At 41.9% G+C, this 21,553-nt stretch overlaps 1 protein-coding gene across 1 annotated transcript in view; it reads left to right on the forward strand.

Annotated features, from left to right (window-relative positions):
- cfap54 (cilia and flagella associated 54) overlaps positions 1-21,553 on the forward strand; it is a 450,427-nt gene that overhangs the window by 408,000 nt on the left and 20,874 nt on the right. Inside the window, exons 64-68 of the mRNA XM_072562407.1 lie at positions 9,180-9,275; positions 11,327-11,544; positions 14,275-14,445; positions 16,965-17,071; positions 20,144-20,315. Of these exons, the coding sequence (XP_072418508.1) occupies positions 9,180-9,275; positions 11,327-11,544; positions 14,275-14,445; positions 16,965-17,071; positions 20,144-20,315 (764 nt within the window). The remainder of the gene's footprint in view (positions 1-9,179; positions 9,276-11,326; positions 11,545-14,274; positions 14,446-16,964; positions 17,072-20,143; positions 20,316-21,553) is intronic.

Below are 21,553 nucleotides of genomic sequence, written 5' to 3' on the forward strand. Positions count from 1 at the left end.
CCTTGACTTGACTGAGGCCTACTGACAACCAAAGCTTCCTAGCTTTGTGTCAGCTCTAAACAGCATGAATAAAAAGTAGTACATGAGCCTGTTATCTTTGGCTGAGAGACAAAGTGCAAAAAGGTAATGCAAGGGAAGGTTGCAGTTAGGTGAGTGAGCACTATGATAACACATGGAGTGACTCGAGATGCAGCCTGGTCCACTCCATGTGCTGAGTGTGTGTCCCTGAGTATACAGTGTCCTTGCTGCAGCATTACAGTGGTAGTTGCTGGAGCAGGCCGGCATGCATAAACATCATGTAGTGGATCAGAGGGTTCATAGAGGCTGGCATATATTGAATGTCAATGTACATGGACGAGAGGTGTGTGTGGATGTGCCCTGAGATGTTGGTGGCTGGTGCCTGGAAGTCTTTCTGGGCAAGCAATGAGCTGAACGCACCATGTCGAGTTTTTACCTCCAGCTTGTTGAATTTGGTAAGGTTGTAAATGGAATATTAATGAGGTGAGTTGGGCTTTCTGCAAGGACCCGAAAGAGCAGTTATTGCTGTCAATTGGCAACTTGCAGCTGCTCAGTGAGAATTTCATGTTTAAAAATAAAGGGTCATTCATTTAAGAGAGATAGCAAAAGATCTCTTTTCTCTCAGTGGGTTATAAAAGACAGTAGAAGCGGAGCCCTTGAATATTTTCAAGGCAGAAATAAATCAATTCTTAGAAGCAAGGGAGTGAAAGGTTCTGGAGATAGTTGGGAATGGGAAGTATATCAAGTCAGCCATGATTTAAGTGAATGGCAAAGCAAGTTGAGGGGATTAGGGAAGTCCTCAATTAAGCCAGGAGCTAGTGACGGTTATGCCTAACTTAGTGGAAGAGTCACTGGGTGTATAACAGAAGATGAACATTCATCTGTCACAGTAGTTTTCCAGGAAAAATGAACAAGCCCAAATTTGAAAACTAGTCCGTTCCCAATACAAAGGGAAAAGGGAAGGGGTCATATCCACAGCAGATACCACCAGTGGGGATCACCAAGCATACACCAATGAGTTAAAATAAAATGACCCATTGGGAGATCAAAGCAACAGAAGTATATTTCAAACCATAACCTGTACATTCAGGTTGATGTGAAGCTCAATGAGAGTGAGGGGCTGGATCCAAATCCAGACACTCCACAGAAGGCAAAAATCAGGTTACTACCCACTAACTTAGAAGTCAAATTTTTACAAATACCTGGAGTCAAGTAGAACCTTATAGAACTGATAGTGGAGGGTTAAAATTCAGTGAGGCAGCACAGCTCAGTGAACAAGTCAATTTTGTACAGTAACGAAGAGGATGCCACTCTCAAATCAAATTTAAAACCTAATTTAAGGCAAGGAGAGCGAATGTGGGATGCGAGTGTTTTTGTGCATTTTACCTTATTTCATCTTAACCTGATAATGTTACTCTCACTGTAAACAAAAGGGAGAAATATTGTTCATAGTCCATTCCTCATGAGAGATGTCATAATAATGTAATATATAGAATACTAATCTATGATTTCAATCTGTCAGTTTAATACTTGTGACATCCACAGACAAAAACACTGACTTAAAAATGGCCACAGAAATTATACAACCCACACAGGTTGGCTAAGTTTAATGAAACTGACAGGAGTTAGAACATAGAACATAGAAGAATACAGCGCAGTACAGGCCCTTCGGCCCTCTATGTTGCGCCGATCAAAGCCCACCTAATCTACACTAACCCACTATCCTCCATATACCTATCCAATGCCCGCTTAAATACCCATAAAGAGGGAGAGTCCACTACTGCTACTGGCAGGGCATTCCATGAACTTACGACTCGCTGAGTGAAGAACCTACCCCTAACATCAGTCCTATATCTACCCCCCCTTAATTTAAAGCTATGCCCCCTTGTAATAGCTGACTCCATACGTGGAAAAAGGTTCTCACTGTCAACCCTATCTAACCCCCTAATCATCTTGTACACCTCTATCAAATCACCCCTAAACCTTCTTTTCTCCAAAGAAAACAACCCCATAGTTGGACCAATTAAATACAATTTTTCTTCAAAAGCATTGAACTCAGTCAGTCAGACCCCTTGCTAAGCCTGACAAGTTCTCTTCTACGTAAGTTACATTTTTATGAGGATCATCACATATTGGAATTGAAACATTTACTGCAGTTGGCAGCTTGGAGGTAATAAACTCCAGAGATATGGAAAACACAATCCACTTCTGTTTCAAGGAATTTTTGGCTGACCAAGAGAACTGGAATTAAGAATGCAGAATTAGATCTGGAATTTGGTAGAGGTTGATATGGGCAACGGTCTTCCAAGTCCTTTCTTGATATGGGAGCACCTTGCTACACTTGTTGAGGCAAGAGGAGTTTCTCACCAAACAGGCAAATTGCCAATTAAGGGGAAATTATAGCTTGTTGAAATTGTAACTATATTAGCTAATATGCGAAATAAGCTGGATGTTGAGAATTCTTGACGTGGAAATCAGAGTGGGTCCTTGGTAACTTCAGTTCAACCTTTGTTCCAAAGGACCTCCATGTAGTAATCTCAGGGCATGCTCCATGGGCACTAGTCACACACCCTACATCCACAGACATTGGCATCTCACATGTGCCAACCTCTTAAAACCCTCATGACACATCTCCAATTCACTTAGAGGATATTTCTGCCCTTTCATGCTGCACCTCAGGCTGCACTGGCAATTACCATTGTAATTCTACAGAAAGTACACACTCCTAGCTCATTGGGCTGGACCAGGCTGCATCTCTGGGCTCTTCACTCACCATCATAGCACTCACTCACTCTGAGCCTGACTGGATGCTCACACCATCCCTGTCTTGCATTGCTTTGTCTTTGTGCGGGCACAAAGCTGGCAAATTTGCCATGGTTGTCAACAGAACTGTCATGTCAAAGAGGATAGCCTTTGCTCAGGGCATCTTGGCACAGTAAGTCAAGGACAGTCAGAGGCTGACGGGGGCTTGGACACGGTCAGTCAGCTACATATAGCCATCAAAGTCAAGCTTTTCTCTACATAGCTGCTGAGGAGCTGAATATCGGACAGTCCTCTGCTCATTTTGAGTTTTTCTGCCATAGTATGAGCCGTTATACTGCTGTAATGAGAGGGAGGCAGGTATTATGGGAAGTTAAAGTGAGTGGCACAACTGTTACTTTTGGTTCCTGCGTTGAGGTACCCTGAGTGGTGAGCAGGCAGTGCAGATGACATGCAGGGTTATAACGTAGAACATAAAACATTACAGCGCAGTACAGGCCCTTCAGCCCTCGATGTTGCGTTAACCTATGGAACTAATCTGAAGCCCATCTAACCTACACTGTTCCATTTTCATCCATAGGTTTATCCAGTGACCATTCAAATGTCCTTAAAGTTGGCGAGTCTACTACTGTTGCAGGCAGGGCATTCCATACCCTTACTACTCTGAGTAAAGAAACTACCTCTAACATCTATCCTATATCTGTCACCCCACAATTTAAAGCTATGGCCCCTTGTGCTAACCATAACCATCTGAGGAAAAAGGCTCTCACTATCCACCCTATCTAACCCTCTGATTATCTTAAATGTCTCAATTAAGTCACCTCTTAACCTTCTGTCTACCGAAAACAGCCTCAAGTCCCCCAGCCTTTCCTCATAAGAACTTCCCTCCATACCAGGCAACATCCTCGTAAATCTCCTCTGAACCCTTTCCAAAGCTTCCACATCCTTCTGATAATGTGGTGACCAGAACTGTATGCAATACTCCAAGTGCAGCCGCACCAGAGTCTTGTACAGCTGCAGCATGACCTTGTGGCTCCAAACCTCAATCCCTCTACCAATAAAAGCTAACACACCGTATGCCTTCTTAACAACCCTATCAACCTGGTGGCAACTTTCAGGGATGTATGTACATGGACACAGAGATCTCTCTGCTCACTTACACTACCAAGAATCTTACCATTAGCCTAGTATGGTTTATTCCTGTTGCTTCTTCCAAAGTGAATCACCTCACATTAAACTCCATTTGCCACCTCTCAGCCCAGCTCTACAGCTTAACTATGTTCCTCTGTAACCGACAACATCCTTCAGCACTATCCACAATTCCACTGACCTTAGTGTCATCCGCAAATTTACTAACTCATCCTTCTATGTCCTCATCCAGGTCATTTATAAAAATGATAAACAGCAGTGCACCAAAACAGATCCTTGTGGTACACCACTAGTAATTCCAGGATAAACATTTCCCATCAATCACCACCCTCTGTCTTCTTTCAGCTAGCCAACTTCTGTTTCAAACTGCTAGATCACCCTCAATCCTATGCTTCCATATTTTTGTGCAATAGCCTACCGTGGGGAACCTTATTAAATGCCTCACGGAAATGTCTTTACCCTCATCCACCTATTTAGTCAAATTCTCAAAGGACTCAATAAGGTTTGTGAGGCAAAAAACCTTGTTGATATCCCTATTCAACTTATTCCTCTCTAGATGATCATAAATCCTATCTCTTATAACCTTTTCAAACACTTCACCCAAAACAGAAGTAAGGCTCATTGGTCTATAATTTCTAGGGTTGTCTCTATTCACCTTCTTAAACAAGGGAACAACATTTCCTGTCCTCCAGTCTTCCGGTACTATTCCTGTAGACAATGACGACATAAAGATCAAAGCCAAAGGCTCTGCAATCTCCTTCTGGCTTCCGAGAGAATCCTAGGATAAATCCAATCTGGCCCAGGGGACTTATCTATTTTCACACTTTCCAGAATTGCTAACACCTTCTCCTGGTGAACCACAATCCCGTCTAGTCTAGTAGCCTGTATCTCAGTATTGACCACATTGTCTTTTTCCTGTGTGAATACTGAGGAAAAATATTCATTTAGTACTTCCCCTATCTCCTCAGATTCCATGTACAACTTCCCACTACCATCCTTGATTGGCCCTAACCTTTCTCTAGTCATTTCTTTTATTCCTGATATATCTATAGAAAGCTTTTGGGTTTTCCTTGATCCTATGTACCAATGACTTTTCATGTCCCCTCCCAGCTCTTCTTAGCTCTCTCTTTAGATCTTTTCTGGCTAACTTACAAACTCTCAAGTGCCCTAACTGAGCCTTCACGTCTCATTCTAACATAAGGTTCCTTCTTTCTCTTGACAAGAGATTCAACTTCTTTAGTAAAACACGGCTCCCTCGTTCGATCACTTCCTCCCTGCCTGACAAGTACATACTTATCAAGGACACGCAGGAGCTGTTCCTTGAATAAGCTCCACATTTCAATTGTGCCTTGTCCCAGCAGTTTCCTTCCCTATCCTATCCATCCTAAATCTTGCCTAATCACATCATAATTGCCTTTTCCCCCAACAATAACTCTTGTCCTGCGGGGTATACCTATCCCTTTCTACCATTAATGTAAACATAACCAAATTGTAGTCACTACCACCAAAGTGCTCACCTATCTCTAAATCTAACACCTGGCCAGGTTCATTACCCAGTACCAAATCCAATGTGGCCTTGTCCCTTATTGGCCTATCTACTTACTCCTCCAGGAAACCATACTCTGCACACATTTGACAAAAACTGACCCATCCAAAGTATTGCATTTCCAATCAATATTTGGAAAGTTAAAGCCCCCATAACAACTACAGGTTACTCTCGCTCTGATCCAGAATTATATCTGCTATCCTTTCCTCTACATCTCTTGAACTATTCAGAGGCCTGTAGAAAACTCCCAGCAGAGTGACCTCCTTTCCTGTTTCTAACCTCAGCCCATATACCTCAGTAGACGAAGTCCTCATATGTTCTCTCTGCTACCGTAATACTGTCCTTGACTAACAATGCCACACCTCCCCCTCTTCTACCACCTTCCCTGTTCTTACTGAAACATCAATATCCCAGAACCTGCAACAGCCATTCCTGTCCCTGCTCTATCTATGTCTCCAAAATGGCCACAACATTGAAATCCTAGAAACCAACCCACACTGCAAGTTCACTCACCCTATTCCGGATGCTCCTGGTGTTGAAGTAGACACACTTCAAACCACCTTCCCACTTGCCGGTGAACTCTTGCAACCTTGAAACCATATTTCTGACCTCCCTACTCTCAACCTCCTGGCCACTGGAACTACAATGAGGTTCCCACCCCCCTGCTGAATTAGTTTAAACCCTCCCGCAGAGCATTAGAAACTCATTCCCCCCTCCCTCCACCACAAAGGATATTGGTACCCCTCTGGTTTAGGTGTAGCCCATCCTGTTTGTAGAGTCCCGCCTACCCCAGAATGAGCCACAATTATCCAGGAATCTGAGGCCCTCCATTCTGCAGCATTCCTGTAGCCATGCGTTCAACTCCTCTCTCCCTGTTCCTCACCTTGGTACAGGCAACAAACCAATGATAACAACTCTGTTTGTCCTTGCTCTAAGCTTCCAGCCTCGCTCCCTGAATTTCTGCCTCAAATCCCCATCCCTTTTCCTACTATGTTGTTAGTGCCTGTGTGGACCACAACTTGGGGCTGCTCCCCCTCCTCCTGAAGGATCCCGAAAGCACAATCCAAGACATCACGAATCCTGACACCTGGGAGGCAACACAACCCGTGAGTCTCGCTCATTCCCACAGAATCTCCTATCTATCCATGTAACTATGGAGTCTCCAATTACTATTGCTCTGCTCATCTCCCCCCTTCCCTTCTGAGCAGCAGGAACAGACTCTGTGCCTGAAACCTGTACCCCATGACTTAATGGGTAAGTCATCCCCCCCAACAGTATCCAAAACTTGTTATTGAGGGGAATGACCGCAAGGGTTCCCTGCACTGCCTGCTGGTTCCCTTTCCGTCTCCTTTTCAGTAACCCATCTGCCTTTTTCTTGTACCTGAGATGTGACGATCTCCCTGTAATTCCTCTCAATAATCCCCTCCGCCTCCCGAATGATCTGAAGTTCATCCAGCTCCAGCTCCAGCTTCAGTTCCCTAACGCGGTTTTCGAGGAGCTGGAGTTGGGTGCACTTCCTGCAGATGAAGTCAATGGGGACACTAGTGGTGACCCTTACCTCCCACATTCTGCAGGAGGAACATTTTATTGCCCTAACCGTCATCCCCACTGTTATAAATAGAAAAATAAAGAATATTAAAAAAGTTAGTTACCTTACCAATCCGGCGCATAGAACCCTTTGTTTTTGGTTAGAGGAGGAGAATGGGTGGGGCACACTACCTAAGTAGAGTTTCAGATAATGCAACCACCCAAATATATTACTTCACTTACTCAGCAGTCCCGTGTCTGCTCCTGCTCAGTGTGCGCTCCGCCTATTCACGGGGTAAGTTTATATAATTTTAAATTTACCTTTCCGGCAAGCCCCTGGTTCTCACTGTTGCTCCTCCTACTGCTGCTGCCACTGGAAAATGGAGACCGCTCATTAGTAACATTGGGGTTGGTGTGTGTGAGAGAATGTGATTTGATTTATTGGTATTGTCGTATGTACCAAGATACAGTGGAAAGTACTGTTTTACTGTTTACCAGACAAATCATTCCTTACATAAGTACATCAGAGTAATAGATCAGAATGCAGAATATAGTATTACAGCTGCAGAGAAAGACCAACACTGATATATGTGAAGTCCTTTCATAAGTCTGATAACAGCAGGAAGAAGCTGTTCTTGAATTTGTTGGTACATGTTTTCAAACTTTTGTATATTCTGCCCAATGGAAGAAAGGGTGAGTGGGTCTTTGATTATGTTGGCTGCTTTCCCAAGGCAGTGGGAACTGTAATCAGGGTCAATGGAAGGAAGATTGGTTTTCATGATGGACTGGGCTGCATTCACAACTGTGTGTAATTTCTTACAGACTTAGGCAGAGCAGTTGCCATTCCAAGCTGTGATGCATCAGGATAGGTTGCTTTTTATGGTGCATCTTTAAAAATTGGTCGGAGTCATTGTGGACATGGCAAATTTTCTTCGCCTTCTAAGGAAGTAGAGACACTGGTGTGCTTTTTTGACTGTAGTGTCGATGTGGATGGACCAGCACAGATTGTTGATGATATTTACTCCTAGAAACTTGAAGCTCTTGACCACCTCAACACCATTGATACAGACAGGGCTATGTTTTCCACTCTGCTTCCTGAAGTTTTATTGACACAGAGGGAGAGATTGTTGTCTTTATACCACACGCAACTAAGCTCGCCATCTCTTTCCTGTACTCTGTCTCGTCATTGTTTGAAATCCAACTCACTATGATGGTGTCATCAGCAAATTGGACGGTGTTTCAAGCAATAGTGAGAGTGGTAGAACATGAACCTTGGTAGGAGAATACAGGAGCAGGCTTAGAGTAAGTGTAAAGTATCAAGGAGAAGATTGGGGCACTTATGCTGGTGGAGTGGATAAGGGCATTGACTTCTTCCTACAGTACTGAGTATTTCTCCAGATAGCTGAGACTGCACTCACCTGGGTAGCAACTTTAGATCAAACTGTGTTTGGCTCCACTGCCAGTCCTGGTGGGAGAGGAAATCCTGCGGTTGTACCATCCCATCCACCAGGACTTTGCCCTCAAAGAAGGATTCTAATTTCACCCTGTTTGTCATACTCAGGGCAAATATTAATAACTGTGGCGGGCAATTCCAGACTGACAGTGGGCCTTTAAAACAGTGCAGGTGCATCTTCTGGTAGTGAGGTTGCAAGTTGTTCTGGGAACAGTGCATGATAAGAAGGGGATAAAATTAGATAAGAGCAATGCTGTAGGGGCAGGTTATGTAGTTACTGAGGCAAACTTCGTAAGATATAATGAGAGATCTCATTGGGCCTTACAGTGAGAACCCCTCCAAATAATTCAATGCAATTCAGATTTCAAACAAAAATGTGAGATTCAACCCCTTTTGTTTGGCTCCTTACTACTTAAAGTAAACCACTTTTTAATCAGAAAATTATAATCTCACAGAACAAAGAATTTCAACATTTGTCGTAAACAACTGATGAGGCTGAAAGGAGAGTTATTTAATCCCTTCTCCCTTGTTTATAACAGTACGTTCAAACCACTTTTATGATATTTATCAGTGGCAAACATAAAAGGATTTTGGACAGATTGGCCATATTATCAAGAATGTGGAAATTCTGAGAATGATGGTTAATAAGCCGAACAATAAATAGTGTTATTCTACATTTGAAAACATAGTTGATGATTTAATAATAAATTTATTGTTTTTTCTTAGTTCGAAGTCTAGATGAAAATATGAATGGTGAAGGGCCAGAATACCCTGATCCCAAGATTGCTTTTACTCAACCTTCTGAGGCGCAAATGCATGGAGGTAGATGGAAATACATTGTTCGTTCATCACAAGATATAGTGAGACTATCTGCAAATTTCATATTTAATAAAGAAATTCCATATGTAGCGCCATACATATTTTGAATTCAACTGATTTCATAGACAATGTTTTTATAATTTGGTTTCCGTTTAATCTGTTTTTCTGTCGGTTTATTGTGACTAATATTCTACCATGAATTGATCCAACTAAAATTTTCTCTTTCTAATAACATAGGAGTCATAAACCAGATATAAGTTGAATCTTTTGGTTTCATTACTGGTAACCCTACAGTTTTTATTGCAAGTTTTAATTCCCTGGAATTAGGACGGTACATGCTAGGTTTGGAAATTGTGTGCGCTATGCAAGAGTTTGCAAAGCCATCATCAGTCTACAACTATCTTGTTCTTATCCCTTGGCCTTTTCAGGGCCCTCTATAGCCTTTCCCTTCATTCCATGGCACAGTCACACCACTTCAAATGGGACAAAGGCTTTTAGCTTATCATGTAAGTTTGCATTATGAACCAGCTTTTTCTGAAACATTGTGATGATGAATTTTGCCTTGAACAAGCTCTTACTCCCTGGTCATATTTCTGGCACCTGCCTTTCCTAAGCTTCTGGAAGTGTTTTTACCCTTTTGCACCTAATCACTCTGATATTCCTCTGATACTGCTTCTTCTTTAGAAGCCCTTGCTCTTTAATCTCCCAGCCCACCTTTCTGTTTCCCACTCCACCCTCCTCCTTCAACCTCTCGACTAAAATATTTCTCATCTTCTGTGATTTCTATCTCCGTCTCAGATGCCCATATTATTTGTCCCATGAACTGACTGCCATTCTGTCCTTAAACATCACCTTCCACATAAATACTCCAAAGAAACTATTCAGCCCATTGTGCCTTTGTTGGATCATTGAACGAGCCTTCTATCCTCTGCTCTTTGGCAAGATCTTTTTAAAAATTCTTCTCGGTCAATTATACATCTAATTGTTTTTTTCAATATTTCCACTAATGTTTCAGTACATTTCAGAGCAGAAAACTTTTTTTTAAATCCCCATATCATATTTGAATCTTTTGCCAATTATTTTAGAACATAGAACATAGAACAATACAGCACAGAACAGGCCCTTCGGCCCACGATGTTGTGCCGAACTTCTAACCTAGATTAAGCACCCATCCATGTACCTATCCAAATGCCGCTTAAAGGTCGCCAATGATTCTGACTCTACCACTCCCACGGGCAGCGCATTCCATGCCCCCACCACTCTCTGGGTAAAGAACCCACCCCTGACATCTCCCCTATACCTTCCACCCTTCACCTTAAATTTATGTCCCCTTGTAACACTCTGTTGTACCCGGGGAAAAAGTTTCTGACTGTCTACTCTATCTATTCCTCTGATCATCTTATAAACCTCTATCAAGTCACCCCTCATCCTTCGCCGTTCCAACGAGAAAAGGCCGAGAACTCTCAACCTATCCTCGTACGACCTACTCTCCATTCCAGGCAACATCCTGGTAAATCTTCTCTGCACCCTCTCCAAAGCTTCCATTTTAAGTCTGTTCCATTTAGTTTTTGGCCTTCTTGCTTCCCTACTTTTACAAAGGCTGACCAACCTTTTCAAAGGAGTTGCCATATCTTGTTTTTTCTCACCTAGGCAACTAATGAGCAAATTTTGGAAAGCTAAGGATTGGCACAATAATAACCATTAATTTCGACTAAAAGGTTAGTTACAAAGTAAACATGACTTGCTTCAAAACAAATGGCAAAGCAATACATTTATAATTAAAAATGAGTAAATTAATAAAGATGACTATTAAAAGAAACCAAGTCATGTGTGTACTGTACATATTTTCTAATCAACCTGCTCAGAGATGTTATGACACATTGGTGGAGCAGGCAGGACTTGAACTCAATCCCTCCTGACAGGGATACGACCACTGAGCCACAAGCATCCTAAATAAACATTGTGAGCTTATTGTTGAGAAGCAAAAAATGTTTAGTTAAGAGTGGTTAAGAAACTTGTATTTCAAAATTTGATTCTTAAATATGTTATTTCAGTTGATATAGATTTCCTGAAGTGTGCTGTAAATGATGTTGAAGATGGAGCTCATACACCTGTGTTCCACACGGACCTTTGTCTACGCTTGGCAGTAATGCATTCATTTTTAAAGAGCCACCTACCTACATATAAAAATACTTGCTGTGCTGAGAGTATTCCTGTAATCCTGTATGAAATTTTTGAAGATAGTTTCAAATTCTTGCAATTCCAGCCTGAGGTAAAGTTTATATTTGTAATAGTTTACAGTGAATTTTCCGAAGAGAAAGAATGGACCACAAAGACTATAAATAGTTCAGGCCTATAAATAAAAACCTGGCTGTCAATTAGCACTTGCTGTGATATTAGTTTTTACAGTTTAATTAATTTTAAGTGAGTGCTGCACAGTCAGACTCAATGACATCAGGCAGCACAGATATCAGGCTTGTTAATACTTTGTATAACCTAATCTATTGTAGATATTTTTCATCATACTGGTCAGAAATGTTATTGTACACCTCTGGAACACGTAGAACATGAACCTAGGCTTTCATGCTCAGAAATAGGGACACTATCACTGCACAATAACAACCCCCTGGTCTATGACATACTCTCAGGCAGCATCAGGAGGTGGAGAAGTCAATATTTCGAGTGTAACCCTTCTTCAGGAAACGTTGACTTCTCCACCTCCTGATGCTGCCTAGTCTGCTGTGTTCTTCTAGCCACCTGCTTGTCTACCTTGGGAATCCTGAAGAGGGGTTATGCTTGAAACGTTGACTTCCTCACCACCTGATGCTGCCTGGCTTGCTGTGTTCTTCCAGTCTCCTGCTTGTCTACCTTGATTACCAGCATCTGCAGTTTTTTTGTGCCATACTGCATACTCTCAGTTTGCAGGTAGCAAAAGTCCAAAGATGTGCAGGTTAGGTGAATTGGCCATGTTAATTCGCCATTTGTGTTAGGTGCATTAGTTGGGGTAAATGTAGGGAAATGAGTCTGGGTGGGTACTCTTCGGAGGGTCGGTGTGGACTTGTTGAGTCGAAGGGCCTGTTTCCACACTGTAAGAAATCTAATCTAATCATATTGCTAAAAGTGACTTCAGTGCACCAATTCATGTCCTCATTTGAGGAGTTTGTTTCAAATAAGCACATGTAGTGCCTGGATCTTTAGTGGCCTGGCCCCATGTTGAGTGCAGAGCGTAGGAAGGATCCTATCTCTGTGAACCCAACTTAAAAATACTTACCTGTGCTTCTGAGTTTTGGCTTTTGGGAAGGACTGGATTAGAAATTGGAGTGAGCAATCCCAAAATAACAGTGATGCTGGAGATGCTGAGGTGGGCTAACTGGAAGACCCAACAAGGGATCTCACATGGTGGCTACTATTTAACAATAGAAAATAAAGATGAAAGGTCCCCTCATTTTAACCCCAACCCTCTCCATCCCCTGATCCATGCCACCTCATGCCATCACTATTGGATTGCTGCTCTCATACCTGCCTTTTTTTTAACTGTGTCCTTGGTATTTATGGCACTGTCTGCTGTCAGAAGTGTCTAAAATATGCAGCATGTCTTTTATCTAGATGAATCTCATGGTGTAGTTGGGAAAGTCAATCTATGCCCTTTTTACAGTATTAACTGCCGTAGACTGACAAATTCATTTATTCACTAATTCATTGCAAAACTATGGGACGTTTAAAGAGCCTTTCAGTATGTTAGTGAATGGGTTTGAGTCAGGTAAGTGGGTAAGGTGGTTCAGTGGCAAGGGCAGCATGATAGGATATGTAGGAAGGCAAAATGGGTGAGTGAGTGGGTACCTGGATTGGGAGCTAGTCATATCTTGGCAAGTGTTGAGGTTAGGGGTTGGTTGGTGTCAGACAGTGTCAGGGTGTTGGGTCCAAAGTTGGAAGGGTGGTCTCAGCTCAGGTTTGGATGGGGTCTTGAGCATAGATAGTCAGTTTTGGTTGGATCCTGTGGGTGTAGGTAGAGCTTTTGAGGGTGTTAGGTCAGTTCAGGAGTGGGGTAGGGAGGGTAAGTTCCAGAGAGGAGTGTGAGTCAAGTGTGGATGGAACTAGTATCTGTGGTGGGGATGGTAGGGAGTTGGTGTCTGTGAATGGGTGCATAGTACAAGTGATTGGACAGGGGTTAGGCCAGCTTATTCCTCTAACTTCCCTAGTGAAAATGTCCAGGTAGGTTAATTGGAACCGTATGACATTTTAGACTCTAATTCGGAACTGGGGACTTGTTCAGAAGGTTCCAGATCAGATGTTTAAATCTCCTGAGACAATAACAAGCCCATCTCAAGAGTATATTATTTGGAGTTTGTCTGGCCTCTGACCATCCAGAGACTGGAAGGTCTGGCTATTTACAAAGTTACACAGCTCTGATTAAACTCTCAGCCATAAACCCACATCAACTTCTATTTTTTGATGTTATATGGTGACATAGTGGCTCAGTGGTTAGCACTGCTGCCTCACAGCACCAAGGGACCCGGATTGACTTCCTGGCTTGGGCGACTGTCTGCGTGGGTTTCCTCTGGGTGCTCTGATTTCCTCCCACAATCCAAAAGATGTGCAGGTCAAGTGAATTGGCCATGCTAAATTGCCCATAGGTGCATTAGTCAGGGGTAAATATAGGGTAGGGGAATGGATGTTGGTGGGTCGCTCTTTGGAGAGTTGGTGTGGACTTTTTGGGCTGAACGATCTGTTTCCACACTGAAGGGAATCTAATCTAATCTAATATAGGTATCAAATTCCACAGCATGATTTTGATAAACTAACATTTGTCATTCAACCAATAGGCTCATAATTTTTCAGAATTTGTTTCCAATCTTTGAGATTAAATGAATGGTTTTAAAACAATCAACAACTGTATTTAATGTTACTGCGTTGGCATTTCCCTATTGTTAAATTTCAAACATAAGCAGAGATATCAACATTTAAGCCTTTATTATTCAGACATTAATTATATATGTTCCAGGTTTATACGAGTGTCTTTGGAGAGTATACGCTTACAACACCAACGGACAGTTTTGTTGGTCAACTTACCCCACAGATGAGCATGGCAGTACATTCTACAGACAAAGAACTACGGGTCCAATGGTACTTGCCTGCTCTGGCAGTACCTCCTCCAAGTTGTGAAACCCATAAGGTAATAAAAATAGCCAACAAGGTGAACCAAACACAGTTTTAGGTTCTGAAGTTCCAGACATAAAATTGTATCAAATTTCTGGCAATATGACATTAATTATTTACTGTTTGCACAACAATTTATGTATCCATTATAGGAGTCATTCTATAGGTAGAACAAGAGTGATCTGCTAGGTCCATTGGAAATTGGAGTAAAGTGTTATTTTTGGATGAAGATCACACCAGCATGTCTAGGGATGCTGGAGGTGAATAGCAAAGCATTGGCCTCAGTCAGTCCACCGTCAGATTGCTTAACTGTTAACATATTTTATGGCACTTTTCAAAAATGCCTAATACAGCAGCTGTGATGAATCTTTCTCCCTTTTGAGCATCCCTTGGAGGAAGCGCTGAGGGCGGCAAGTAAACAGAATGCTCTCTGAGAAGAGTGTCTCAATAACATCAGTACCAACTGAGCTGGCTGAGTCCTAAAGAACATAGCTGATAAACTAGGTTTGCAAAAGGTCTTGAGTGCATCAATAAGAAGGAAAACATGCTTAACCTCATCCTCACCAATCGACTTGTCACAGATGCATCTGTCCGTGATAGTATGGTTAAGAGTGAATGCTACACAGTCCTTTTGAAGACAAAACCCCACCTTCATACTGAGCATACCCTACATCACGTTGTGTGATACTACCACTGGGCTGAGTCGGATAGGTTTCATACGAATTTAGCAATTAGTTGCATGGAGAAACAATAAGAATGGTTTACTGTCAATCTTAATTCTAAAACCAGGCAGGTTGTTTTGATTTGCCAGGGTGTTGCTCTGGGGATGCAGCAGAGTTTGGCTGCCTCCATGATCTGTTATTTTTGTAATAGGTGTGATGTATATACAAATTCTTTTAGCCTGCGTAAAACAAAGTCCTGAGTATTTATATATGTAGCTTCTAGCAAGTGTGTCACTGGCTACTGATCTTAAATTAGTTTTCAGTTTAATTTTTGGCACAGTGAGTGCAAAAGATAGTTTGGACAGCTTGTCTTGTTTCCACTGGCGTTTAAAAGATTGAGGCTGATTTGAGTGAAATATATAAGATTCTGAATGGTCCTGACAAGGTGCAATTGGAAAGGATGATTCCTCTTGTGCGTGAATCTAGAACAAGTGTCAACTAATTTTCTTTCTCTCTGAAAGTTGAGCAACTTTGAGTTCTCTACCTTCAAAGCTGGTAGTGGTGGGGTCATAAGGGCTTTTTAAAGACAGAGGTAAATAGATTATTGATCGGCAAGGGAATAAAAGATTAATGGGGGTAAATGGGAATGCAGATTTCAAAACACTAATGGATCAGCCTTTAACTTATTGAAAGTTCTATCTTGCTTGAAAGGCTGATTCATCCATCTCTGCTCCTAATTTGTCTGCTCATACGGACAACCCAGACTTCTGGGTTGCCTGTTATTGTACTTCACTTCCTTCCTATCATGTTGAACTTGCTTGCACACAACCTTCTGCAGTGTACGAGTGAATTTGAGGAACAGAATTTCATCCTTAAGTTTGGCACTTTATAACTATGAGAGCTGAACACCGAGTTTAACAACACAAGGCTCTAATCTCTGTCCCTGTTCTGTCCCCTTTCCTTTGTATGCATTGGTTTTACTCTTGTTCTTACTTTTACTTCGAAATGGTAGCTGTTCATAATTCTGCACTTTTTCAGACATATCTTACGTTTCTTTCCTTGTCTGATCTAGATTCTACTTTGGGCATAAGTTACAAGGAGCACTTTAAAGAACTGCAGGCGAATTCATAGAAATCATAGAATCCCTACAATGTGGAAACAGGCTATTTGGCCCAATGAGTCCACACCGATCCTCCAAAGTGTATTCCACCCACACCCATGCCCTTACTCTACATTTATCCCCTGACTAATGCACCTAACCCACACATCACTGAACACTATGGGCAATTTAGCATGGCCAGTTCACCTAACCTGCACATCTTTGGATTCTGGGAGGAAACCGGAGCAAACCCACACAGACATGGAGAGAATGTGCAAACCAAGTCCCTAGCACTGTGAGGTAGCAGTGCTAACCACTGAGCCACCGTGCTGCCTTAATTATATAAACACATCTCACAATCATACCACATAATCTACTGTATCACTTACATTCAGGTGTAACAAGCATTAGGATTCACAAATTAAACGATATTCTTTAAAATGTAAAGTAAGTTTTTTTTTCTCCACACACGATCCAAAATGGCCTTTTGTAGACTGCACTAGAACTTTATAGTAATGTCCCTGTATCAATTAACATAGTAGTCCTTTCAGGCCATGTCCCAAAATGCAATCTGAACAGCAATCTGTGCCGTGTCGACATGGAACATTATATGAGGCCATGAAACTGGAAGGGAAATATAAGAACCCAATTCACTGGTTGCAAGATCATAGTGGTTGCAGAGGTTTTAAACAGGATTTTAAAAATTATAATGTAAATATCAATTATGAAAGAAGACACAAAAATTAAAACATTTTAAAAACTTTTTTTTTTCAGATTTTACTTGTGTTTGCGTATAATGTGAAACCAGTCACACTGGTCAGCCTCAAGACAAGTACATTAGCTAATGCTTCCTGTGGATACAAATGGATTCATTTAAAACGGTATTAAGTTTTTTGTAGATATTGTCATGAAATGAGTATAATATATACACAGTATGTTGGGGCTTGGGTTTTAATGTAGAATTGGATGGATGTTGGGACACTAGTGACCTAAATGCATCAATTCCAAGAAAGTATGTAACTTCAGTCAAGTGCCTGGAAGAACATGATTATATCACTGAGCTTACAATGGAATAGAAAGCCATTAATTACGTTTGGTCAATACTGAAGTTTCAAAATCTCACTTCACAAGAATCAGGAGTTTATAAGGAGAATCACTCTCTTAATTGAGGGGAACGAGCAACCATAGCCAAAATAAGTTAGTTTTCAGAGTTTCTAAGCTGTAGGAGTTGTTTGAACTGAAAAATAACCTGGCAGAATCCAGCATACCTGTTAGTCCAAACAAAATCAGAAGTTATAGATCAGTTACTGGAACTGATTGTGCATTGTGTTTACACTGTTGCTATGTAAGCAGAGAGTGAGTGTGTGTACTGGTTGGTGCAAATGTGACCAGTTGTGGATGTGGATGCTAATAGCAGTCTAATAACAAGCTCTGTTGGCTCCTAAATAGGCGAACATATTAGGAGCTTACAATAGAACATGAGATGCCTCAGGACAGTTAGAAAAGCAGCTTTTGTGCCTCCGTATCTCTACAGTAAACGTATCTGAAGCTTGAAGAAAGCCAGCTATATTCTCTCACCCATTTCTGTAAATTGTTGCTTATAATCAGAAACTAAGAGACTTTGTAATTAGTATACCAATCACCCTGTGCCTTCTGCAAAGAAGTGAAAGAACCTGGAGAAAGTGGATCAAAGAACAGATGGTCTTGTGGGAAATAAAAGGAACACTATATCAAAGCCTCCTGACTGATGCTATTGAACTGTGTTATGGACCAGGCCAGACCCCCTTAAGAAAATAGCCCAGACCCTAGTTGGAAGTTGTTTTAAGCAGGTGTAATGTGGATATTCCAGGAGGGATGCAGCTGGTCAAAACTACTTAGTTTTAAACAAAACAGAATTTATTTACAAGATTGCTGAATGAAATACAAACAAAGAGAACAGGATACAGAATAACTTGACCCATTCGAAAACCAAACAGATTAGAACAACTTAATGATAAAATACTTGTAACAATCCCCATAAACGACTTTTGGCACAAAAAGTAAAATCAAACACAGGGTCTTATACAAACGATGTCAAAGAGAGAGGATCAGCATGGACCTGCTTCTTTGGGTCTAGCTGCCTGACTTCAGTGAATGGCCAGACCAAACCAGAGAAAACCTGAGCTGGGAGAACTGGCCACTCCCCTTTCATTGTACAAAGTTAAAAATCACACAGGTCCAACAGGTTTATTTGAAAGCACTAGCTTTCGAAGCACTTCTTCATCAGATAACCACTGGATGAAGAAGCAGTGCTTTGAAAGTTATTGCTTCCAAATAAACCTTTTGGATTATAACCTTCTTTTGTGTGAGTTTTAACTTTGTACACCCCAGTGTAACACAGGCACTTCCAATTCATTGTACAAGAATTTTGTTAAAACATGAAAGGCTTTTATGTGAGGCAGTATCTGTTAGCTATAATAAAACTAAAATCCTCCAAACATAGACTTTTTAAAATAGAATCCCTACAATGTGGGAACAAGCCATTTGGCCTAACAAGTCCATATTGACCTTCCTAAGAGTATCCCACCCAGACTCATTCCCTTACCCTGCATTTACCCCTGACTCATGCACCTAACCTATAAACCCTGGAGAATATGGGGAATTTAGCTTGGCTAATTCACCTAACCTGCACATTTTTGGACTGTGGGAGGAATCCGGAGGAAGCAGACACAGACACGGGGAGAATGTGCGAACTCCACATGGACAGTTGCACGAGACTGGAATTGAACCGGGGTCCCTGGCGCTTATGTGAGCAGCAGTACCATCCTCAACTTGTCAGAGTCTGATCTTTTATGATCTCCCTGAAATAAAAGCCAAGGACAACATAACATTGTTAAAGGAGCAGCATTGTCACAACTGTATTTCCCAATCTTCTTTCTTCCACTCATAACACTAATGTTTTTGTTTTATTTGTTGTTTGTCTATAAGTGGGTTTGAAAAGGTGGTTACATTTTAAATAGTAGAGTTATGTGCTGATAGTTCATAGTTTTGCTTACCCGTGCCAAATCTTATTTATTTGTAACAAACAGCAGGGTTTTTTTTAAAGTTTGGGAATGTGGTCAATTTCATCTATTAACCTGAATCCATCAGATAGGGAAACTGGGAATTTGCATGCTTTGGTTAAATCTTAACTTTTGAGATGACCCCAGATGTAGTGGGGCTCCAGAATCGCTGAACTTTTGTTATCACCAAATGAGGTGTAACAAATTCAGTGCCTGATAGTAGAGTGGTTGAGATAATTTTAATTGAGGCATTCAAGAGGGCATTAGATGGTCATCTGAATACAACCAATGTGCAGAGTAATGGGATAAAGATGGGAAAATGACACTAAATGATTTTTCTCATTCTGAGAATTGGTGGAGATACAATGGGCTGAATGGATTTCTTCAGCCCTGTTACAATTATGTAAATCTGCAAGGCAAATGTTGGGTAAAAGCCATCAGGGAGCAGTGGCCACAAAGCAATTAAGCTTGTGATATTCAGCCATATTTCTGGTCATGAGCTCATGGCATGGATATGTCTCTTCCCTATAGATCAGGGAACAGAGAGTGTTTGCTGGTAGCATCACAGGAAATATACTGGTAATTTGTTTTAATAACTCTGCTGTCTTAAGACTTTTGAAGCTTTATTAAAAACAAGTATTCTTGCTGTTATTGATGTTGATAGAACTTAACACTATTGATATTGAAGGCTGAGAGGCTGATTATTTTGTTAGCTTCTTGCCCTCACCAATTTTACTTCACTTTGTGTGGGGGAGGTGGTGGTGAGTCTGAAGCTTTGAACATGCAGGTAATGAGACTCCAAGACGACAACTGGGCTAAATAGAGTTGTAGCCTAAGTTTATACAAGTAAATGTTTTTACCATCATGTGTTCCCACAGCCACTCAAGGTTTGTGTTTCCCCATCTTTTTTAGGCTTATTGCATTGCACAGAAAGCTTTCTGCATTAAGACAAAAGGCTGAGGCATATTTGCAACCAGAACATGCACCATCCACTTCATTGCAGCGCAGTCACCAAAGAATGAGGCAAAGGTATATTCGAAGTGAACCTGCAACAAATGTTAGGAAACTACCTTCGACATTGGAAGTAAGTCAAAACAAGCATTAGAATAACAAAACTACTTCTCAAATGTTAGAGTGGAATTGTTAATGCTGTGATCCATGTAAATGACCATGACTACCGAACAGATGTAGCAAAATCATTCTACTGGTGAAGCATACTGCTTTGCCTTGAAACTAATTGTAAAGGTAAAAACAATGACTGCAGATGCTGAAAACCAAACACTGGATTAGTGGTGCTGGAAGAGCACAGCAGTTCAGGCAGCATCCAACGAGCAGCGAAATCGACGTTTCGGGCAAAAGCCCTTCATCAGGAATAAAAGCAGTGAGCCTGAAGCGTGGAGAGATAAGCTAGAGGAGGGTGGGGGTGGGGAGAGAGAAGCATAGAGTACAATGGGTGAGTGGGGGAGGAGATGAAGGTGATAGGTCAAGGAGGAGAGGGTGGAGTGGATAGGTGGAAAAGAAGATAGGCAGGTCGAACAAGTCCGGACCAGTCAAGGAGACAGTGCTGAGCTGGAAGTTTGAAACTAGGATGAGGGGAAGTGGAAATGAGGAAGCTGTTGAAGTCCACCTTGATGCCCTGGGGTTGAAGTGTTCCGAGGCGGAAGATGAGGCGTTCTTCCTCCAGGCGTCTGGTGGTGAGGGAGCAGCGGTGAAGGAGGCCCAGGACCTCCATGTCCTCGGCAGAGTGGGAGGGGGAGTTGAAATGTTGGGCCACGGGGCGGTTTGGTTGATTGGTGCGGGTGTCTCGGAGATGTTCCCTAAAGCGCTCTGCTAGGAGGCGCCCAGTCTCCCCAATGTAGAGGAGACCACATCGGGAGCAACGGATACAATAAATGATATTAGTGGATGTGCAGGTAAAACTTTGATGGATGTGGAAGGCTCCTTTAGGGCCTTGGATAGAGGTGAGGGAAGAGGTGTGGGCATAGGTTTTACAGTTCCTGCGGTGGCAGGGGAAAGTGCCAGGATGGGAGGGTGGGTCGTAGGGGGGTGTGGACCTGACCAGGTAGTCACGGAGGGAACGGTCTTTGCGGAAGGCGGAAAGGGGTGGGGAGGGAAATATATCCCTGGTGGTGGGGTCTTTTTGGAGGTGGCGGAAATGTCGGCGGATGATTTGGTTGTGGATGTTTCTACAGTTATAGTTGACCATTTTACATTCAGATTAAGCCATGAAGACAAGCTACCACTGTGGAGTAGCTGGGATTACTGAGAGAACAACACTCAACTTAGACTTAAATACTATCATTAGCATACTAAGATACACTC

Source organism: Chiloscyllium punctatum, chromosome 44, assembly GCF_047496795.1.
Source record: "Chiloscyllium punctatum isolate Juve2018m chromosome 44, sChiPun1.3, whole genome shotgun sequence".
Classification (NCBI taxonomy): Eukaryota; Metazoa; Chordata; class Chondrichthyes; order Orectolobiformes; family Hemiscylliidae; genus Chiloscyllium; species Chiloscyllium punctatum.